General features: G+C 48.0%; 1 protein-coding gene across 1 annotated transcript in view; it reads right to left on the minus strand.

Annotated features, from left to right (window-relative positions):
* The window catches only part of sema5ba (sema domain, seven thrombospondin repeats (type 1 and type 1-like), transmembrane domain (TM) and short cytoplasmic domain, (semaphorin) 5Ba), a 101,491-nt gene that overhangs the window by 50,086 nt on the left and 29,802 nt on the right, over positions 1-21,603 (minus strand). The window contains exon 3 of the mRNA XM_083681862.1: positions 7,652-7,892. Coding sequence (XP_083537988.1) covers positions 7,652-7,838 — 187 coding nt within the window. The 5' untranslated portion in view covers positions 7,839-7,892. The remainder of the gene's footprint in view (positions 1-7,651; positions 7,893-21,603) is intronic.

A 21,603-nucleotide genomic window follows, 5' to 3' on the forward strand; every position in this document is an offset into this window, starting at 1 on the left:
TACAGTACAGCAGTGAACCAGTGAATTAACTAGGCTTAAGGATGGATTGGAACCATATGGCATCATCATGCTGCAGCATAATTTATAAAGACATAACGAGACAAGAGTTGACTAATCATAGGTTGCATCCACTGGTGTTCCTCTCACAACTTCACATCCATCTCTCTCAGGTTGAACGTGTAATTATGGGTTTAATGTCTCAGATGTGGGACGGACACACACACACACACACACACACACACACACACACACACACACACACACACACACACACACACACACACACACACACACACACACACACACACACACACACACACACACACACACACACACACACACACAGACACACACACACACACACACACACACACACACACACACACACACACACACACAGGACAGAACAAGTAAGGAGGAGAACCACCTGCATGTCAGCCTGTGATTAATGGTCGTGGACCAAGCCTGGGGGGAGGATGTAGGTGACAGGAGTAGGGGGGGGGGGGGGAGTGGTAGAAAATGTTTCTCACTTTCTTAAACAAACAGCCCCTAAATTGTGTTCAAGATTAAACACCCCTACAGCAGAGAGCAACAGTGAGTCTGTGTGTGTATATCTTTCAACACTATCTCCCAAGATGGTCGACCAGAGGACCTTCCCTCTTGGCTATTTACCAGAGGCCCTTGTCACGTTCCCTAAACATTGTCAAAACAATCCCAATCTGCATGACAGAGTGGGGTTGTTAAGACCTTCCCCAGGGGCCTCTAATGAGCATGTGTACCCAGCATGCAGGCTCTCCGGCCTGGCCTGGGTGAGTGGAGTGTGCGTGGCGCGGTCTCTGAGGAGAGACAGAGCGCCTGGGGAGATGATGCGGGCTGCTGACAGAAGAGCTGGCTGGCTCCGCGGGTCAGAGGACGGTGCTGATAACCTCAGGATCATCTTAATACAATCAGTGTTGGGATCAGCCAAGCCCAGACACATAACAGAGAAAACAACATCTATTTTAATGATATTCAGTTGGGTATGTGTTTCCATGTGCGTTTACATCAAATGGTGTAAATAGTTTTAAGAGACACGCATCGTTTCTTTGAGTGAATCGAAAATCACACAGGGATGAAGTAGCTGCGTATAAAAGCTTTTTACGCACCCACAAGAGTGTCTTGCCGAATATGGTTCAGCACATAAGACTCTTACTCGCGAGAATGGCCTTGTTTACTTTGTTAAAAGGCTTTTAGACAGTAAGGGCTTTTCTTTGACAGACATTTATCCCCTTGCTTACAAGTGGTTTTATATGAGCAGACAGCTCCTTCACCTCATAAAGTCAGACGGCCGGGTGATGGGCGGGAGGGCGGTCCATGCACCATAAAGAAGGAGAAATATGAAAACCCTACCCCTCCCTCTGTGGTGGTGGCCCCTGGTCTCGATCCGGAGTTGATGGACGATTATTGCATTTTTTTTTTTCACCAATCAGCAGAGCGACAGATTAATGCATTAGCCACCAGAGCTGGCGGATGAGGACAGAGCCTCAGACCCCTCGAGGGGACATGAATCATAACCTTTATATCTCTGTCGAGACAGAATTAAAACAGACTGCTTCTCCTCACAGAGCTATCATCATATGAATAAAACCAAGTGGCTTCGTCTGCAAGCTGCAAATATGAAGGATTTAGCAGCTGCATTTAAAAAAAAAAAAAACACTGCTTTTGCTCAGCCAACCGCCCACCAAATTTGTTCCCAGTAATTGTGAGATAAAAGACAAACAGTTGAGGGAGACACAAACAGACACACACACATAATCCAAATCCCTTCTTCGCATGAAATCTGCTGGAATGCAAGATCTCTCCTCAAGTTGGCAAACTAGACAACCAAGACATTAGATAAAGGGCGCCATCATTCTGCTGTCCCCAATCTTCCTTTATCTAATCCAAACGTGGTCGGGACACCATGGAATGTCCTCTGTAGTGGAGATTGGGTGGGCAGTGGGGGCATGATGGAGATATGGAGTCATGTGATCACTTGGTCCCCATGATTAATCTTGTCTAATGTGAGGTATTTGAGGACTTCTCTGTTTGTGTGACCCAAGACACCCTTCTGAAAGGCAGGCAGAGCAGGGTCGCATGAGAGAGAGAGAGAGAGAGAGAGAGAGAGAGAGAGAGAGAGAGCGAGCAAAGCAGTGAACACCATTAAATAAAGCTCTGAGAGACTGATAGGAGATTAGAAAACTCTCATTTCCGGATTCAAATTACAAAAGTTTAATTAGAAAGAGAGATGGTCATCAAGGCTCTGATGTTGAATGCCTCTTGTTGTCAGTTGAATGCCTCTTGTTGTCAGTTGAATGCCTCTTGTTGACTTTCAAATCTCCTAAATGCACACAAAACCATTGGCAGTTGACACGGGTCAGATAACCTTGGAAATAAAACGGTTTTGTGTGCGTGCCTTTTTTCGAGCCTTGTGGTAAAGTCATTATTCTGGGGTAGCAATGTTTTTCTGAAATTACATTTATGCTATAAATAGAAAATAAATATCATCAACACAGCCATTTCTCATTACAATTATAATTGAGCTCATTGACTCCCCTCAGGTGCTATAAAGTTTAATGGGGTATGAATGAGGGATATTATGTTAAAGGTACCTGTCTGTCAACAACCTCCTACGGGATATAGATACACACAATGCTTCACTAACAGGATTTGGACAAAACAATGACTGTACCACACAGTTATCTCATGGACCAGGGGTCAGTTTCCCAAAAGCTTTGTAGCTTAAGTAGTGCTTAAGATCTCCTGACAACCCAGCAGCAAAGCTGTGCACTGGTGACAATTGTAAAAATCCATGTTTGCAGGTCAATCTTCTGTTCATGAAAGAAACAAAATGTGTTTCATGAAAAACTTGTCTGGTCTAGGAGAGGAGTGGGCCTGGATTTTCAGAAGAGATAAAGTACTACTTTAGCTAAGAAGCTTTTGGTGAAACTGACCCCAGGACTGCAAACTGCTCATGCCACTGCAGCTAAATCAAATACACACTACTCTAGCTACTTCAGTCGCAAATAGCTTTTGTGTCCAGCTCAATGAAGAAAACAACATAGTATCTGGCAGCTGGTGAATGGAAATGTTTAGAAAGCTCAATGGGACTGATTGAATGTTGAAGTAATTGAATGTCGGCGTATAAGGAAAGCTGTTGCATGCAATAACAATGTTCTCCTCCATTCTTTCTCTCCCCCTCCCAGGGGGATCAGCTCCTCTCTCAGCAGAGCACCCGGGATCTTATCAGACACGGCAGATTGGAGCTTATCTGCCCAAATTCCTCCAAAATGGGTTTTGTTTAGTCTCCCCTGGCTTGATGTTGGATTTGGATTTGAGCTATAGAGGGGCCACAGCCTACGGTTGGAGAATAGAGGCTGCTGTGCCTCAGTGAAGCAGATCCCTCGATCCTCCAGACGGAGCTGATAATGGAGAACTGGGATGCGGACCATGTCGGCTGAGAGAGGGATGGACGGTCTGGACGAGGGAAGAGAGGGAGGGAGAGTGTGACACACTCATGGCTGATCTGGGGAGAAGGAGAGGTGTGTGTGTGTGTGTGTGTGTGTGTGTGTGTGTGTGTGTGCGTGTGTGCGTGCGTGTGTGCGTGCATGCATGTGTGTGTGTTGTGTGTGTGTGCGTGTGTGCGTGTGTGCGTGTGAGTTGGGGGGTTAATCACCAGGCCATGCAGCCAAGCAGAAACATGAAAGGACATCTTTCTCAAAACCAATGGCCACAAAACATCCATGGCTGGCAATTTAGCAGAGGTGCGAGGTGAAGCAGATGGGGGGGGGGGGCAGGTAAAGACACTCAGAGCAAGGACCACGATGACTCATCACCTCAGCAAGAGAAAGACAGAGAGAGAGAGGGAGAGAGAGAGAGAGAGCAAAATAGAGTGTGTGTGAGAGAGAGAGAGAGAGAGAGAGAGAGAGAAAAAGAGGAAAGAAAGAGAGCAAGAGTTGTTGCTTTCCTTCATTTCAACCAGAGTGGCAATCAAGTCAAACTCTCTGTATTGGCCTTCCCAGGGCCCTCCAGCCTGATAGCACATCAGTGGATAAGAGCCAGGGCCTAGCGGCATGCTAACTACAGTCTGAGAAGAAGAAGTGATGGAGGAGGGCAGTTCAGCAAACAGAAAGACGGATGGATCCGTCCGCCGGCCGCCCCCTGATATCGCAGGCCAATTAGGTGCTTCGGAATCGCAAGTGGCGGGCCTCAAAACTTGCACACCTCCCTCAGGGTTATCACAGACTCTGAAAACATCGCTCTGCCATTCCCAAGAGGCCCCTCGGATGGCGACACGGTTTAAATGACAGCGCTATTATCCAGACGAGAACAGATAGTGAAAGGGTCTTGTGAACCAGATGAAACAATCCTCTGCCAATTACAGCAGCTTTGGGAGAGAGGTAGAGAGGGATGGGGAGAGTGGAGAGAGGGATGGAGAGAGTGGAGGAGAGAGGGGAAGACAGAAGATGGCTCCTTGACTCACTCTTGGAGAAGACTCATCACAGTGATTTCAAGCACAGCAGGGAACCGTGCCTTCAGACTGCAAGTCCCTCTGAGAGTGGCTTCTATGGGCAATCTTTATCACTCTTCTTCTTTCTCCTCTCTACACATCCGCAATCTTCACCCCTCCTCTTCCTCCTCTTCTCTATCCACCCACAATTGTCATCACTCTTCTTCTTCCTCTCTATCCATCCACAATCTTCACCCCTCCTCTTCCTCCTCTTCTCTATCCACCCACAATCGTCATCACTCTTCTTCTTCCTCTCTATCCATCCACAATCTTCACCCCTCCCTTTCCTCCTCTTCTCTACCTATCCACAATCTTCACCCCCCCCCTCAACTCAGCACCTGTGATAGTGAGTGGACGGCACGTGTTCGGACAGACTAAGCTGGTCACGGCCCTCTACGTAGGGCTCTGAGGAGAGGGGTGACTTGTCGTGGTACGTGCCACTTCTTCCACGGCGGTTGCGTGCCACGCCGGCCGCGTTTTATCCTCCGATCTGTGGAATGTGCGAGCTGATTCTGTGTTCTGATGCTCGGTCCGGAGAGATTATCCCCCTGTTCTGATGGCAGATTGGGATGTGAGACAGCTGTGACACTGGAGAGGTGACGGAGAGAGTGATACATGAACAACAGAGGCTTATCCACACACACTCTCTCTCTCTCTCTCTCTCTCTTTCTCTCTCTCTCTCTCTCTCTCTCTCTCCCCCAACACCTTCCCATGATAACAATCACTATCGTCAACATCTCTGGTGACAACTTCAATAATGTGTCTGTCCTCCGAAGGTGTTACTGCACTGAGATCTCTCCACTCACACAGTCCTATAAAGTGTCTCTACATTGCTGCCAAATGTCACACACTGTGTGTCTGTTTAAGCTATGCCAGTGAGCCCAACCGGACCATCTTAAGACCCTGAGGCCGGGCCCCAAATGCGGATAGCATGCTCCAGTGGAGGGGACCAGCTTCAGAGAGGCTCTGGGAGGGAGGCGAGACCCCCAGATCCCTTATCCGTGCTCAGATGCACCGAGCCACAGATTACAAAGCTCCCCCCCCCCCACCTCGACCGCCCACACAACCCTCAGCCTTCTCCAGGTGACTCCACTCTGTGACCGCTTCAATAGCTCACTATAAAACGCTCATCAATCACTGAGCCTAATCTCAAGGTTTTTAGCTGACACCTTCATTGTTCTGGGGCTTTCTATATGGATAAATCACATAAAGGGTTAGACTGCCGCCGCCTATGCTAAGCTAATGGAGCGTCTGCTGCGAGCGTGAGAGCCATTCAGAAGTGGCATGGCCTTTGAAGTGCTGCACTGATAGCAGCAGCAGGCTGGGATTATCTGGACAGAGGTTACTGGGGGGGTGGATGGATCTGAGGAAGGTAACCGGGTGACATTTTGTAAAGGTATTGTTAAAGGTAACACTTTACATTACAGTATGCTTCCCCAGTACCAACCTGTGAAGTAAGGATGCGATTACGGTTACGTACATTGTATTCAAGAGGTTCAGTTGTACTAGCTTTGGAATTGCGTTGATTAGTTTGTGTTATTACAGAAGTGGTGTATCCCTAACATACCCTAACGCAAGGAACGGCATGAAGAATGCCTCATGCCATTCCTCATGCCGTTCCATGCAATATAATGAGCCCATCCTCCGATTTCTGCCTCCACCAGCCTCCCTTGGCACAAGTATAGTACCACGTTATGTTCCTACAGTTATTACAATGTAACTACACACAGGGCCCACTTGGTGTTAAACATTACCAGACAAACTGTACCCTTTCACGGCCCCCTCACGGACCCTGGGACCTCATGGTAACATTGATCAAATGGCTTCAGAAACACTATCTCAGGAAACAATGCTCCACTACAATAAGTAGCAAAGGGCCTCAGGAAACGTCTATATGAACCATTGTTTTTGGAGTGTTTGGGCATATTTCCAATAATAAGAAACCCCTTTGGCTATCGCTCCATTTTCAGACTCTGTCTCCCCGCTGAACATTTGAAAATGTTTTTTCCCCACAATCTTTGTAATGCCCCTTCGGAAAAGCAAACACACCCAAAAAAAAAAAAAAAACACTCCTATCCTGAAATAAACACAGCCATTTTTAATAGTGTTCATCCTCTTCAATTTGTCAGCGTGAAGAACACCTTGTTTTCGGGCCGCATAGATAAGCAGGTCAGATAGTAGATAGGGATATCACCGTACACAATGTCCTCACTGTCTTGGCGTGTCTGTGTGTGCCAAAGCATGGCGTTATTGAAGCTGGCAGAGACGTCGGTAAATGAAAACTGTTTATCTCGCCGTACGAGCGGTGTGTCTGTCAAACGCTGCTGGCATCCGCAGCATCTCTTGACTATGATATGAGATGCGCTTCTAAAGCATGTCTGGACAAAGAGTTGATCTCTGAGATAGGTCCCGCCCGCTTTCTGGCTCTGAACAATCTGCCGCAATTTAATCATAACAGGTGTTGATTTTCACACTCTTCCCTTGGCATGCATCCCTAGGGTCAAACAATTTCACCGAAAACTTTATTTGGAAAGAAAAGCCATGTTTTCTCAGGTAATATTGTAAAACCACACAATCCACCTCAGACTCAGACATAGTACATAGAGTATGGTGAGGGTGGAAGGATGATCCAAAGCAGGGGAGGCTGGTGGAGGTAGAAATCGGAGGACGGGCTCATTGTCATGTATGGAATGGAATGAGGAATGAAGAAAAAAGTAAACGTATTACTCAAGACAATAGCAAAAGAACAATCTAGAATCCCTAGTTATGCCTCGCCTTCAACCCCGAGGATAACCTTAATGAGCAGAATACAGTACATCAGGAACTGAAATGATGTTGTCTATGTGACATTTAAATAGCAGTAGCATGTGGGTAAATACCTCCATCCACAGAGGATGATGATGATGATATCCAACACATGCATTTCAATGAGCCCATCCTCCGATGAACACCTCCACCAGCCTCCGTTGCTCCAAAGTGTTCATAGGAGGGTTAATAATCACGTGGGGCGTAGGGTCAATAAAAGGGGCTCGCTTGTACAGTGAGAAGGAGGAGCATCAGTGTGGGTGTAAACAAGGTTCAGTGAGGACCTTGAGAGGAGGTGTGGTTGACAGTATGACTCACCTTGGACAGTGACTACTGGGTGCTCTCTACGGGTGCACTCTGGCCGGGACTGGGGGTCCGGCGTGGGGGCAGGGGCAGGCAGGAGCAGGGGATTCTGGGACAGCGAGATGGGGAGAAGGAGGAAGAGGAGGAAGAGGAGCAGGCCGGGCACAGACAGGGGGGCGGAGTCCCGCGACGACGCTGTCATGGTGATGGGGGCGGACCTCTCCTCTAACTGCCAAGGTGGGCCTCTAGGATATGACTGTGAGAAAGAAGGGAACGAGAGAGAGAGAGAGAGAGAGGTGGGAGGTGGGAGAGAGAGGGGGAGAGAGGGGAGGGGGGGTGGGAGAGAGAGAGGGAGAGAGAGAGGGAGGGGGGGTGGGAGAGATAGAGGGGGGGAAAAGTGGGGTGGAGGGTGGGAGAGAGAGAGAAAGACGGGGGGGTGGGGGGAGAGACAGAGAGAGAGAGAGAGAGAGAGGGAGAGAAGAGAGAGGGTGGGGGAGAGAGAAAGTCAGGAAAGCAAAACTGCAGAGACAACACCCACTTAAATCACAAACCATCTCTGTGAGGTACCTAACCCTTGACCCTACGATCATCTTTAAAAATGTGCAATTAAACCTCAGAAGTTAATTTAACGGCCGATTAATATCGGAAAATTGAATAAGAGGGTGGATTGCTCTATGGGCCACCACGTTTCCACAAGTCAATGTACCTCAACCGTATCCACTTAAAATCTACACCTCATAGAAATATGCATAAAAAATGCCTCCGCAGCTGTTCTCTCACAACTATGACCTATCCTCAAAACACTTCCAAAATATATGACGCACATTATTGTATAAATAACTTATTCATCCCCTCAGAGCAGCCTTCGCAGGGTCTTGTAGGTATACGGCAGCCAGCTAAACTACCCCAGATGAAAGTGCTTCAGGCTGCCTCGAACAAAACACACACACACACACTTCCGCCGCGAATGCAATCTCCTGCAGACGTAACGTATGGGCTGGAGGAGCGCGGCTGAAGTCCGCAGTTCATCATCGCCAACCTCGCTGTTTCTTGCGATGTTAGCGTTGTGGCGTTTAATATCATTAAAGTAGATTAAAAAACTGAAAGCATCAACTTCTGCACTCCAGATGCACGGGGTTAGGCTCCCCTGTGTTGTTATTCCTTTTAATGGACCGATCAATAACAAATTATTAGCTTGGTTGGGTTGCAAATCAACCGCATTGGCCCACAATCAATTACCCCTTGCTCTACAGCTGGTAACTAATTAGGTGAATGCACCATAAGAGGGATTCGGGGGGGCATTCACCATGACAATACGGCATAGTCAACAAGCATCATAGCAGCAGCCAAGAAACCCACATCCCATATCCGCCATGGCAGGGGAAAGCCTTAGACATACAGTGCTGTTTGAGCGTGACACGCACGCACGCACAAAGACGGCTGCACGCACGCACGCACGCACTGAATGCGTACAGTATTGCTAGTTTGAGGAAGGGGTGGGTGTCTAGAGGGGGTCTTCAGGGTCTACTGCCTTCCAAACATCCCTGTGTTTTACAAAGCCTCCCTTTGTAAAACACAGTCACCATTTGGATTTGTTGACATCTTGCAAGACTAGTCTCAATATCCTAGATTCATGATTTGAAATAGAAAGTATGATTTTTGTTATTGCATGTTATTCCATGCATTACATTACATTGATTTGCCTGTCCTCCGATTTCTACCTCCACCAGCCTCCCCTATTCAAATCTGAAGGTCAAAGTACAACAGGTGTCAGAATAAAGCTTGGTGGGGAGAAGAGAGAAGAGCATCAGCTCTTAGCCTCAAAAACCTGTACTTGGCATAGACACAGATACAGAGCAGTGGATAAAGACCAGCAGGTGTGTGTGTGTGTGTGTGTGTGTGTGTGTGTGTGTGTGTGTGTGTGTGTGTGTGTGTGTGTGTGTGTGTGTGTGTGTGTGTGTGTGTGTGTGTGTGTGTGTGTATCCAGGCTCTGCTGGCAGCGTGGGTTGACAGATGTGAATTAATTAGTCCACAAACACGCATCAGACCCCTTTTTCACACAAACATAGGCACACACACGCACACACGCACGTGCACCACCACCACACACACCACACACACACACAGACACCACACACACACACACGCACACACGCACACACGCACGCGCACCACCACCACACACACACACACACCACACACACACACACGCACGCGCACCCCCCCCGCACCACACACACACACACACACACACACACACACACCCCACACACCACACACCACACACCACACACCACACACCACACACCACACACATGCTCCTATCCCCCATAACTGGCAAATGCCATCCCTGAACAGCTGGTCATTCTCCCCACTGGGTCACAGCAAGTGGGCAGAGCTGGCCAACCAATGTAGCGACGGCTGCTGTGTGTTTGTGAGTGTGTGTGTGTGTGTGTGTGTGTGTGTGTGAGTGTGTGCCCACCACAGCACCCCCAGTGAGGACACTCCAGAGACCCCCACTAGGAAAGACAGACAGGCCCCCTTCTGATTCCCTCATGCTGGTGGATTAGCTGTGTTGTTTGCCAGGATGAAAGCAGGGCAGTCTACAATGCGGGGTAGAGTCAGCTGTCTGACACACACACACACACACACACACACACACACACACACACACACACAGTGCATCTAGAGGCAGGGACCAGTGTGCACAGCAGACACAGCAAACTGCCTGAGAGAGAGAGAGAGAGAGAGAGAGAGAGAGAGAGAGAGAACCAGTCAATTATCCCTGGACAGTGTGCTTTTGGCTTAGAGAAACTTCCCTGGGATTAGAGTAACAAATGGCCAGCCACGTCTCCTGTCAACAGCTCTGTGATGGGGCAGGGACGGGCCGCGTCGCCTGAGACATAAGGTCCAGTCCTTGAGATCTCCAATGTTCGATCAGCTCACCCACTGCTGATGCCGTTGCGTAGCCATGGTAACGGAGCACATAACGACAACAGGTAGCCTACAGTGTGTGTGTGTGTGTGTGTGTGTGTGTGTGTGTGTGTGTGTGTGTGTCTGTGTGTGTGTCTGTGTGTGTGTGTGTGTGTGTGTGTGTGTGTGTGTGTGTGTGTGTGTGTGTGTGTGCCTGTGTGTACTCGTGTGTGCATTTATACAAAGCATCAACAGAGAGGATTCCTCTCACAGTTGGTAAATATGCTAAATAAATACCTTTCTATACATAATAGTATTTATACCACCACCACCACCACCCAGTCTGTCTTTGACAGGAAGGTCAGACTGAGTCTCGTGGGCATATCGTGGAGTAGCTTGGCTGGATCATACCCAAGCCAAGGGCCCTGTAGACTGAATATTCTATTAGGGGGAGAGAAGCTCATCTCCTTCTCCAGAGCATATGCTCTGCTGCTGTGGATGGAGGCTGGTGGAGGTAGAAATCGGAGGACAGGCTCATCGTAATACATGAAACGGAACGGAACGGAATGAGGAATGGTATCAAACCACACGTGTTTGATACCATTCCTGATTCCGTTCCATGCATTACAATGAGCCCATCCTCCGATTTCTGCCTCCATCAGCCTCCCCTGCTCTGCAGCTGTTTGATGCCCTCTGCTCACTCTCTGGTCTCTCAGGTCATTTCAACTCAACAGCCTCATTGAAAATGCTGCCTTTCCCCTTAAACTAAAGCAAAGGCAGGGGCCGGTGAAGGATGGTGGAAGCTGTAAAAAGTCCCTCTTTAAAACTCTCACGATTCTATCAGGTTCCACAGGGCCACCGGGCACGCAGGTGTGTGCGGTTTCCCTCCGTATCGATCATAAAGGTCTAGAATGAGTCACCGGCTCACCTCTCCGCTCCACCATTTCTGCGCCAATATAGGGCCATGAGCTTTTTTCGCCACCTTACTCATCCGGACGGGTCTACTTTTTAACTAAGCCCACAGGGGAGCATCTCTAATTACAACTCAATACAAACTCTCTCAACCGAATTTCATCTGAATCAATTAAGACACTGATTAGATTGCAGCCAGTCCACAGGGGGGAAAAAAAACAAGGTAGTCTCTATCAGAAGGAAATAAGAGTTTTAGGACGAACGGAGAGATGTTTGTGGTTACGGTGTAGAAAGAAAAAATTGAAAATACATGAATCGATGGATTGTAATTTCCGGAACGGAAGTCTCCAAGGACTCCAATCTTTGATGCATTTTGATTATAAGCTACTTTGATTAGATGTGATTGTTAATCGTCTTATATGAGGATTTATAATTAAGCCCCCACGTGTGGTAAGTGTCTGAAAAATGAGTCGTCCTGACAGAGCATTCTGCTACGCTAACCTCATTGTCAGCTCTAGCACCAGCTGAATACTAATATCCTGAATACTAATATCCATCATCAGGCAGTAAGACCAAGGGGAGGCTGGTGGAGGTAGGAATCGGAGGACGGGGCTCATTGTAATGCACAGAACAGAATGAGGAATGGTATGAAACACACATGATGTTCCATGCATTACAATCCTCCGTCCTCCGATGTCTACCTCCACAAGCCTCCCCTGAGTAACACCCTTACGGGCACAGCTGGACAGCGACAGAAGGAATCAACACCTGTTTCTCATTTAAAGCCCACCTAAGACGACAGTCAATATTTATAATCAAATCCGTTTTTTTACAAAATCCAATGTTGCATATTTTCACACTTTTCTCTCAACATCATTTCGCTTGGTTGTCCACCTGGGGAAATAACTGAACCAAGGAAGCAGACACACTTAAGAACAGACAACCACGGAGAGAGAATAACCAGCCGGGTATAAACCAGCCTCACTAGAGAAATCACCAGATATCAGCATTTAGCTAATGGCCATTTAGAGATACAATATAAAAGCTATATATCAGCAATATCAAGTCCAGTATAAGAATGTACGGCATGACAACTTTTATATGACCAATTATCTTGCATTGGATAACAACCATGTCATTAGGGGTATATATACACTCACTGAACACTTTATTAGGAACACCTGTACACCTTCTCATGGTGAAGAAGGTGTGGAGAATGTTTTCTTGGCACACTTTGGGCCCGTTAATACCAATTAACCACCGCTTGAATGCGGCAGCCTATTTGAGTATTGTTGCTGACCACGTGCATCCCTTCATGGCCACAATTTACCCATCTTCTAATGGCTACTTCCAGCATGATAATGCACCATGTCAAAGGAAAAGTCATCTCAAACTAGTTTCATGAAAATTACAATGAGTTGTTCAGTGTTCTTCATGGCCTTCCCAGTCACCGGATCTGAATCCAATAGAACACCTTTGGGATGTGGTAGAACGGGAAATTCACAGCTTGAAAGTGCACCTGAAAAATCTGCAGGAATTGTGTGATGCAATCATGTCATCATGGACCAGAATCTCAAAGGAATGTTTCCAACATCGAAGGCCACGAAGAATTGAGGCTGTTTTGAGAGCAAAGGGAGGCCCTACCCAGTATAGTATAGTGTTCCTAATAAAAAAGTGCTTGGTGAGTGTATGTGCGTGTGTGTGTGTGTGTGTGTGTGTGTGTGTGTGTGTGCGTGTGTGTGTGTGTTTGTGTGTGTGTGCGTGCCTGTGCATGTGTGTGTGCGTGTGTGTGCATGTGTGTGTGCGTGTGTGTGCCTTCATGTGTGCATTTGTACCGTGAAGCCCACCATTCCCAACACGAAGATATACACAAACATCACCCCACGACACTCAAACACATATTGCGACCATATTCTCATCCCATTCACCCTCCCTCCTCTCTCCCCCCTCTCTCCCCCCTCTCTCCCCCCTCTCTCCCCGAGGGGCTTGGTCTCGCTGGGGTTACATTGACCATGTCTAATTCAACTCAATAGCTGAGCCCCACCAATCTCTTTAATGCCTGCTTTGAGATGGCTCATATGGGCGGGGGGGGGCAGGACAATGGGGCCCCTTAAGAGCCCCAAGGGGAGAAGGGATGAAGGGGGGGGGGGTTGCATATGTAGCTTACACACTTGCAGATGAGCGGAGGAATGTGGGACAAGATCGGGAAAGGGCGATCTATTAAAAGGACCTTTTTGGTAAAGGGGTGAAGGGAGGGTCATAGAGAGCATCTCTTATTGAGTCTGGTACTCACGCCTCGGCGAACACGCTCACTTGATGAAAGGGCTTTCCCTAAGGAATGTGCTCGCCTGACCCCGGACACACAGACAGAGAAAAGAGCATTGGGGTTGGGAGGCGACAGCATTGACGGTGGTGGTGTGGCTGACTAGAGCGATCTGGAATATGTCTGATATCATATCAAATCATAACACAGCTCAGTCTGTAGGAAATGAAATGTTAGTCTCCGGGGCAGGTCACCTACCGGATACAATGTTATTTGAACGTGATCTAGGATTCCATCACAAAGAGCCATATTGAACAAGGATTGGTGTGTGTGTGTGTGTGTGTGTGTGTGTGTCTGTGTGGTGTGTGTGTCTGTGTGGTGTGTGTGTGTGTGTGTGTGTGTAGGTGTGTGTGTGTCCGCGTGTGCGTGTGCGTGTGCGTGTGCGTGTGCGTATGTGTGTGTATGTGTGCGCGTGCGCGCGCGCGTGTGTATACCTATCTCCGTGCGTGTGTGTGTGTTCTGTAACTGTATGCTACATGTCTTTGTCTGTGTGCGGTGGCAGGTCTGTGATGATGTAAGTACTCATACACAGCAGCAGCGTCTCACTGCAATCATCACTTGTTGTCAGGAGCAGCCAAAGCGCCGGTGGCCTTGTCAAACGAAGCAATTCCACAGTTGAAGAGGCTCTTAACGTGGCCCTGTCTCCCCCCCAGCCTGGTTATATAGTCCAGCACCCGCTTCACACAACACAGGACCTTCAGCACTTACAAACCAAAATTCCTGATTGAGATGGCTGCCCTTTCAGTTAAGTTGTCTAATTCATCTTGCAACCAGACGACTAAGCAGCCGCAGCACCATGGCTGTACCGCAGCTGTATTATGGTGCATTCAGTTACTGCGCCATTTCCAGAAGTGGGTGCTTGAACAGCGGGACGCTAGATATTTTGATTAGAACACAATTGCCTCAGGCTGGAGTGCCACTTGCGGAGTTGTTATAAAATGCCCAATCAGACTACCCTGTGAGCACTTACTGTGGTCTGATATGGCCTCCAGTCATGATTTTGGAAGCAGTTTGTTTTATTCGACTGTTTCGAGGCAAGCCTGTTGCCTCTGCGGGGTCCAACGACGAAGAGGGCATTGTCTGTATTTCAGTTGAAAAACACACACACTTATCTCACTTGTGATCCATCACTTCAGCTGGAGACTACAATTGGCAGTTATGACAGAAGCAGTTATAGTCATAGCAGTGTCTATACTTGCACTTAACCATAAGTGAATTTGTTGACATTTTCCAACCTTTCTACAAGAAATATCATATAGTATTTCAATAGGACAGAATAATGTCCTAAGATGTGATATCAAAGCCATTTATCTTATGTTATGGTTTGAACGCTTCCATACCCTCCAAGAGAACCACACAGGCACATACTCGCATTCATGCACACACACACGCACACACACACACAAACGCACGCACACACACAAACGCGCGCGCACACACACACGCACGCAAGCACGCACGCAAACACACACACACCCAAACGCACACACAAACGCACACACACACATACACACACCCACCCACACACTAAACCCCCTCTCTAAAGTGATGTATAGCTGGTCAGAAGCAATCTGGAAGGAGCTTGAATGGCAGAGCCCTCCGGGGGAGAGAGGGTACCCTCCAATCTTAGCCCCCCTACAGACCTCATCACACCCCAAACCAGCTTCCTATTTCAAACACACTCCAATAACACCCCAGCTCCTCTCCCTCCACCACTGATCTGTAATAACACACTCCGCTCCGTCTGGCCCCTTCAAAAGAGCCATTATGACATCACAGATGGGCAGACAGTCCCACACCTCTTCGCAGACAGAGAGCATATCAACTGTGTTCCATTGTGTTTATTTGATACCGTTTCATTGTGTGGACTGGGAGGCCCGGAGGCCTGTATTGATTTTACCCACCTAACTTGTTTGGGAAGTTATGTAAGGAAACCTGAGTATTGACTGGGCTAAAAGGTCTGTCCTTGTGTCTACATTGTACCAGGGGAGAAATCAGAGGACGGGCTCATTGTAATGCATGGAATGGAATGAGGAATGGTATCAGACCATGTGTTTGATATTATTCCTCATTCCATTCATTAAAATGAACCCATCCTCTGATTTCTACCTCCACTAGCCTCCACTGCATTCTACAGCTCTGTGGTTCATGGGCCTTGCAGGTGTGCTCATAAGTGTCAGGAAAAGCCATTGAACTTGAAAGGGAACACCTTAAACAATGATCAAAAAGGAGCAGTACTGTATATCCGGTTAGATTCTCTCATGCCAAATTGAGAAAAATACGTGTTTGGCATTGAAAAGATCCACTCATTAACCCTTCTTTGCCTTGAGTCATACCTTTACTGAGTCATACCTTTGAAGTGTTCTACATTACAGTGGTACAATATGATTCAACCACCGTCATTTCAATATTAAAGCTACATTCAATTTGGGCTTTGCCCATTTTCAAATCCTTTCATATTGAAGTGTCTTTCAATCTAGATGTTGATGAAGGTTTTGATAGTGTTGAATTATTACACATAGCATGTAACTCATCCTGTGCTAGCGTGTAAATGATCCTGTGGGTATTGATGTGATGCATGCCCTCTGGGAGGGTCAGAAGAGGTCAGTTTCCTCCACAGTGATACAGTGATTCAACATGGCCGCCGGACAGAGGAAGACAGAGTTAAGGAGAGCAGGATCCAGCTGTCGGGCTGTTGGGGGACAAAGAGGGCGGGACATGGGTGACCGCCAACACAAAGGCTGAGGGTGACTGAGGGTGAAGACCTCTGGTTGACTCCCACAAAAGATGTGGGGTGTCCACCCCACGAGGCCCAGGTCGTTAACAGGGTCGTGAAGGGTCATTAGGGCGAGGACTGGGCGTGGGGAAAGACGGATAACGGGGTTAAAACTTTGAAATGTCAACATCCTTGTCGTGATGAGAAACAGAGGTGCCAGGATGGCATGCCGTAGGCTGATAACAGCTGATAGGGGGAGAGTGTACTGCCAACACATCGGGGGGGGGGGGGTCGGGGGGGCACCCAGAGAGATTGGGAGGGGGGGGGGGGGGGGGGGTTCGGAGCCTTGGGATTGGTCGATTTGAAGAACGCCAGAGCCAATCAGAGAAGCTTTCCCTCCCGGACGTGCACAATCTCAAAAGCCTCTCCTATGCCGTTGCGAACCACCGCGCCCAATCTGCCAGATGACAGTGAATGATCATACGCATTTCGGTATAGGCTGGTATTCTATTGCTGAGCGAAACAGGCTTTACAAACCAATGATGCAGACAGCTTACTTTAATTAGCTGCTATCTCAAGGACAACAAGGGGAGTGCTGTTCTAATTAACTCGAGCGGACACAAAGCAAAACACACACAGGAGGGCCTTGAGACAGTGTAATTGATGAGAAAATTGATTACAACACACTTCAAAAAGAATTCTGCTCGATCAAACCACAACACTGGATAATATGATGAAGAAAAAACACATCGGAACATATGTTTGTATAAACTTTAAGACACACACACACACACACACACACACCTTCACCAAAAACAGATGCACACACACACACAAACACACGCACACACACCCTTACCACCCGTAGTTTCCTCGCAGCTAATTATCAAGGGGAGAGTGTGAGTGTTGAAGGCAATATCATGTGTGTCTGCTGTGGGCAGTGACCCGGTATGGAGGGTGAGGCTGTTATTAACGGTGTTCAGCCACTGCTCTGATCTCATCAGTAGGTGGTGGGCTGGGGGGCAGACAGTGGGGGCAGTGGAAAGACCTTCCGTCAACCACACACGTTGGGGTGTGAGAGACCAGCAGGCTGGATTCAATCAGAGAGTCTGTCCTTGCCACACTCACACACACAAAGACACACACACACACACACACACACACACACACACACACACACACACACACACATAGTCCCCTGAGCCTGCAGCCTGTGGCAGCGCAGGTAACTTTAGACTAAGAGAGAAACCTGCCATTGGGACCAAAATATTTTTTTTAACCCTAACCCTAACCACATACAGTAAATACTGATTGACCTTGTGACCCAGAATACAAGAACCAGCAAGTCAAGCTTGGAATTATAGTTTATGTGTGTAAGTGTGTGTGTGTGTGTTTGTGTGTATGGACTGCCTATGTGTGTGTTAGCATTACTTCTTTAAAGAACCACCTCCAATGTACAGCACTGTGGGTACCTCTATGGGGTTATTTATTGCCCCCCCCCCCCCTGTTGTACCTGTCAAAGCAGGTGTAATCTCCCTCTGCTGCCTGTCAGACACCCTCCGCTGCCCAAGCCTCACTAAAACCATCAGAGACCTCACCTGAGCTGCTGAAAAACACACCAAGGCCAAAATTGGATGTCAGCTTTACAGCTTTCAAAAACAAAACTAAAATCATTCATCATTATGATTTCATGCCAATTCAACCATTTGCATTGAATATTTCATTTCTTTTTTTATGTTGAAGTGAAAGACTGCATTTACAATTTACTGAGCCTAAATGACTGGGGTCCTGAAGGACTGGGGTCCGGCTGAATCGGAGAGCTTCATATGAATTCAGAGCGAGTATGATGATGATTTTACCACTGCCCTCCAAGGCTCATTATCAATTCAATTATGAATGGTCTCGAAGCATTAGACATCGCTGGCTCGCTGGAGCGGCAGGCCAGGTTTAATTGACATCGACATTAGTGTGTGTGTGTGTGTGTGTGTGTGTGTGTGTGTAACAGATCCTGCATACCAGCCTTATCTTATATATCCCCTCACATTCTCAGGCCTTATCCTGAGATTCAATTAGTCAACGGTCTATTTTGACAACTCCAAAAGCCTCTAGGATAAACACAGTGTGTCCTCCTCCAGAGACACAACAAGACTGTTATGTGTGTACACTGCAGCGTGGACATCTGCTATCCCATATCCACACAATGGAACTCCTTCACTGTATGAAAGTGATCCGTTAAGGCCCGTCTGACGAGGGCGTTGTCCAGGGTCATTACTGGGTAGAAGGACTTGTTGTGTTTGTGTGCTGTGTCGGCTGTGTGGAGAGTGACACCGCTAGGACTGCATAATTAGACCAGACTGAGGTAATGGTTTATAGGACAAGGTCAGACAGAGGCTGTATTCAGCCATGTCCCTGTCCCTGTCCCCTGTCCCGTCCCCTGTCCCCCGTCCCCGTCCCCCGTCCCCTGTCCCCCGTCCCTGTCCCTGTCCCTGTCCCCTGTCCCCTGTCCCGTCCCCTGTCCCCTGTCCCCCGTCCCGTCCCCCGTCCCGTCCCCCGTCCCCCGTCCCTGTCCCCTGTCCCCTGTCCCCTGTCCCTGTCCCCTGTCCCTGTCCCTGTCCCCTGTCCCCTGTCCCTGTCCCTGTCCCCTGTCCCTGTCCCCTGTCCCTGTCCCTGTCCCCTGTCCCTGTCCCCTGTCCCTGTCCCCTGTCCCTGTCCCTGTCCCTGTCCCCTGTCCCCTGTCCCTGTCCCCTGTCCCCTGTCCCTGTCCCCTGTCCCTGTCCCTGTCCCTGTCCCTGTCCCTGTCCCCTGTCCCTGTCCCTGTCCCCTGTCCCTGTCCCCTGTCCCTGTCCCCTGTCCCTGTCCCCTGTCCCTGTCCCTGTCAATATCACTGTTGCCTCTCGTGTGAGACCATTCTAGCTAGAGCACCACCGAGTATAAAACGGTGTCCCGTAACATAGGACGCGGTGACTGCTTTATTGAATAGTCTTTAGCCAGATCACCCAGAAGATCTCCCGGTGAAGAGAACTAATGAAAGACACCAATCATTCTCAGCTTGAGGCAAGAGTTAGATTTACAGAGTGGAGGTATCTCACTAGTTACTGTTGTTAAATCTTTCTTACAACCAAATGGCTCTTCTCCACTGTTTAATGGCATTGCAAATGGTCATCCACACACAAGCCCGTTCCTACAGGCCCAATATATATCGGAATTCAGTATTCAGTAAATCTTAGTGGACTCAAATTAAGTCCTACCCTATTTCATTAGACCCAGTTATTTGGTGCTAACTCTTCAGACAAGCTCTTAAACTTTAGAAGCATGGGGGCTTATTTTCATGACCCTACTGTACTGTAAATCAGCCATAGACAGCTCCAATGTGAGTGCAATGTCTGGGTCAGGGGAGTCTGGTGGAAGTAGAAATCAGAAAACTGAAGAAGACATATGTGTTTGATACCATTCCTCATTCCATTTCATGCATTACAATGAGCCCGTCCTCCGATTTTCTGCCTCCACCAGCCTCCCCTGGTCTGGGGGTTTAGTGTTGCCTGAGGACACTACACTAGAGACATGGGCAGGTACGAGGCATTTCAACACAGCTCTGCAATCTGGCTCCCTTGTTTGTCTGAGAACATTGATCACCCCAAGAACAAACGGCCGGCTGATTTGGACCCTGGAGGCGGACGGGTGGATGGAGGGATGAAGAGATGGATAGAGGGAGAGAAGGAGAGAGATGTCCCCACGTCCCTCTTATTGGATTTTGGAGGAGGGCATTCATCACTCACAGCCATTGTGCTGCCCAGGGAACGGACACAGAACTTTAATAAAAACCCGCCCATTGCCCGCCGACTCCAAACGGCGTGTCAGGGAGAGGCTTTTGTGCTTCGGAAATGAACGTTTTTTTTTTTTTTTTTAAAAGGCATTAATTTTGTTGACGGTTGCATAACAATCTTCCGAACAATTTCCGTCATGAAAGTTTCCAATTAAACAGAGATAAAGACATATTGAGAGAGAGAAGAAAGGATACCATATGACATTGAGGAGCACTATTCTGCTTCGGCTCGAGGGTGGGCTAGTAAAACAACTCTGTCTGGCTGGCCTCGGTGGTATTCAAGCACTCTGAAATTCAATTACAGCTGATGCACTAGCCTGAGTGGGAAAAAGCATGGCTCTTAACAAGTGTCCTCAGGCTAGTATTCTTTAACACCTTCTAAATAACTGACACAGCCACAGGGATGTGTGGAGACCGGCTTTACCTTGGGAGTAATCTCGTTCCCAGGCGCTTCTATACAAATGAGTGAAAGGTCTGGTGGACCAATGCGGCAAACTTGGCCTTCATTAAGTCAATAGAAAGAGCAATGAAAATGGACAACGGATAGCCATTGGCTTGACTTCTCTACGATCTCCCACAGCACTTCCTCCCCAGCGCTTGCTGAGCTACGCCTCACAGCCGTGTGATTCGCTGAAATCAAATAATAAACAAACACTTTACTCAATATATTCACTCCCACTAAGGCCAGGTTTGAGTCATTATTTCGGGCTTATATGCACAGTGCGTAATAGGCTGGGGACGAGGTTACCTTGGGTGATCCTGACTGTGTTACTTTCACGTGTATTGGCCTGTCTCTGATAGTTTAGATTCTAGTGAACAGACTGGGATGGTGATTGTAACTGTCACTCAAGTTCTTCAACCCCCCCCCCATCCACTCTCCTCTTCTCATTCTCTTTCTCTTCAGTCCTCTTTTTTTTCGATGCTCCTGGTTGTCAGTGGGTTGGATAAGGTGCTTTTTTAAGCCCTCTTTTTTCTCTTTTCTGTCTGTCACTCTCTCTCCCTCTCTCTCTCCCTCTCTCTTTCTCTGAGTATCATCACTTCCTTTCATACCTCTCTTTTAGATGCCCACTTCCTCTCTCTTCTGAGGGAGAGGCATGCAGTGATCTGAGGACACACACACACACACACACACACACACACACACACACACACACACACACACACACATACTCTATCAGGATTATTAGAGGATTACATTATAACAATGTTCTGTGCAGGGAGGAGAAACAAAACCAAGAATATTTCAATACCACAAAGAGTATATTCAAAAGCCTTTGGAT

Source organism: Argentina silus (assembly GCF_951799395.1).
Source record: "Argentina silus genome assembly, chromosome: 12".
NCBI lineage: Eukaryota > Metazoa > Chordata > Actinopteri > Argentiniformes > Argentinidae > Argentina > Argentina silus.